At 45.9% G+C, this 1,530-nt stretch overlaps 1 protein-coding gene across 1 annotated transcript; it reads right to left on the bottom strand.

Moving 5' to 3' along the window:
- Nucleotides 1-272: 272 nt before the first annotated feature.
- LOC140013444 (uncharacterized) lies at nucleotides 273-800 on the bottom strand. Its single transcript, XM_072062726.1, has one exon. It carries the CDS (start codon nucleotides 798-800, stop codon nucleotides 273-275), a length of 528 nt encoding a protein of 175 aa, XP_071918827.1.
- Nucleotides 801-1,530: the final 730 nt, after the last annotated feature.

Here is a 1,530-nt window from a genome sequence, read left to right as displayed (position 1 = left end):
TTCTGACTCACCACATCCCATGCAAAGGTAAAGAACCTACCTGTGAATCCATTAGGGCCCGCCGCACTCTCCCCATCCATTGCAAACACCACCTCTCTTATTTCCTCCATCGAGGGGAGACACTCCAACTCATCGTTTTGCTCCCTTGAAATAATCTTGGGAATGACCTCCAAAGTGTGCCATGACGCCGGACAAAGTTCGGCGAAGAATAAGGATGCGAAATAATCCACTGCCTCCGCTGAAATCTGAGCTTCATCCGTCAGCCATTCCCCCTAACTATTCCTGATCCGGTGTATAACAAATTTTGCCCATCTCTCTGCCATTACCATGTGAAAGAACCTTGAGTTTTTATCCCCGTCCTGCAGCCATTTGATTCTTGCTTTTTGCCTCCAATACGCTTCCTCCTTGACAAGTGATTGTCTCATTACCGCTCTTGCTTCCTGGAGTGCTAGCCATTGCTGCTGTGAATTGTCACTATCAAATGCAGTCTCTGCCACCATTACTACCTCTTCTGCCTGCTTAACTACATCAAAAATATTGCCAAAATGCACCCGCGACCAAAGTTGGAGTGCACGTTTAACGTGCTGTAATTTAGCCGCCAACCACTGCAACGAACGCCCCAGGCAAAAGGTAGACCAACTCGTCCTAATAACATCCAACAGCTCGGGTTTTGAAGTCCAAACATTTAAGAACTGAAAAGATCTAAACTTGTTATCAAGTCTAGTCGATGTTGACAAAAAAAGGAGGGCATGATCCGATGGCTCCTTACCTAGATGTCGGACCCCAAAATTCATCCCCATTCGGGCCGCAGACGAGCTACATAGTAGCCTATCTAGGTGCTTCCAGATTCGAGCTCGACCACCCCTATTATTACACCACGTGAAACATGACCCTGAGAAACCTGCATCAAATACTCCAGCTCTCGGACATAAATGATCGCATTTCCACGCCTTCATCAACTCGGAAAGGCAACCCGCCCCTCTTATCTTCAGCACTGATAATGGTGTTAAAGTCACCCACCACCAACCATGGATCATCACTGGGTTTATCTACTAGCAGTGCTAACCACAACGGAGCACGCTTTTGCTCTGTACACTTCGCATGGACGAAGGAAAAATAAACGAGAGTCGACAACACCTGAGAAGAGATTCTAAGGGAAATGTGTTGAGGAGAATCCCCAACCTGAACACATTGAAAACCAGTTTGATAGAACATCCAGACCGAGCCCTCCCTATTAACCATCCAACCATCCATTTTGAAACGGGCACATATCATACGAATGTCACACGAAGGAGCCTTAGGCTCACAAATAGCCACTAATTGAACCGAGAACTCAGAAATAATTCTTTTTAACCTACGAAAATTTGGAGTACGCAAGATATCCTGAATATTCCAGAATAAAAAATTAATCATCAGATAATACAGAGAAGGAGTTAGAGCACGCCTTCGTTTTCGAGCGCAAAGTTCGATCAATCGGAACCCGCGGACGAACACCCTTGCGCCTAGGTTTTCCAACTAGCTCAATATCCT

Source organism: Coffea arabica, chromosome 8c (genome assembly GCF_036785885.1).
Source record: "Coffea arabica cultivar ET-39 chromosome 8c, Coffea Arabica ET-39 HiFi, whole genome shotgun sequence".
NCBI lineage: Eukaryota > Viridiplantae > Streptophyta > Magnoliopsida > Gentianales > Rubiaceae > Coffea > Coffea arabica.
The sequence above is the reverse complement of the archived record's forward strand: the minus strand, read 5'-3'. Positions and strand labels throughout refer to the sequence as shown.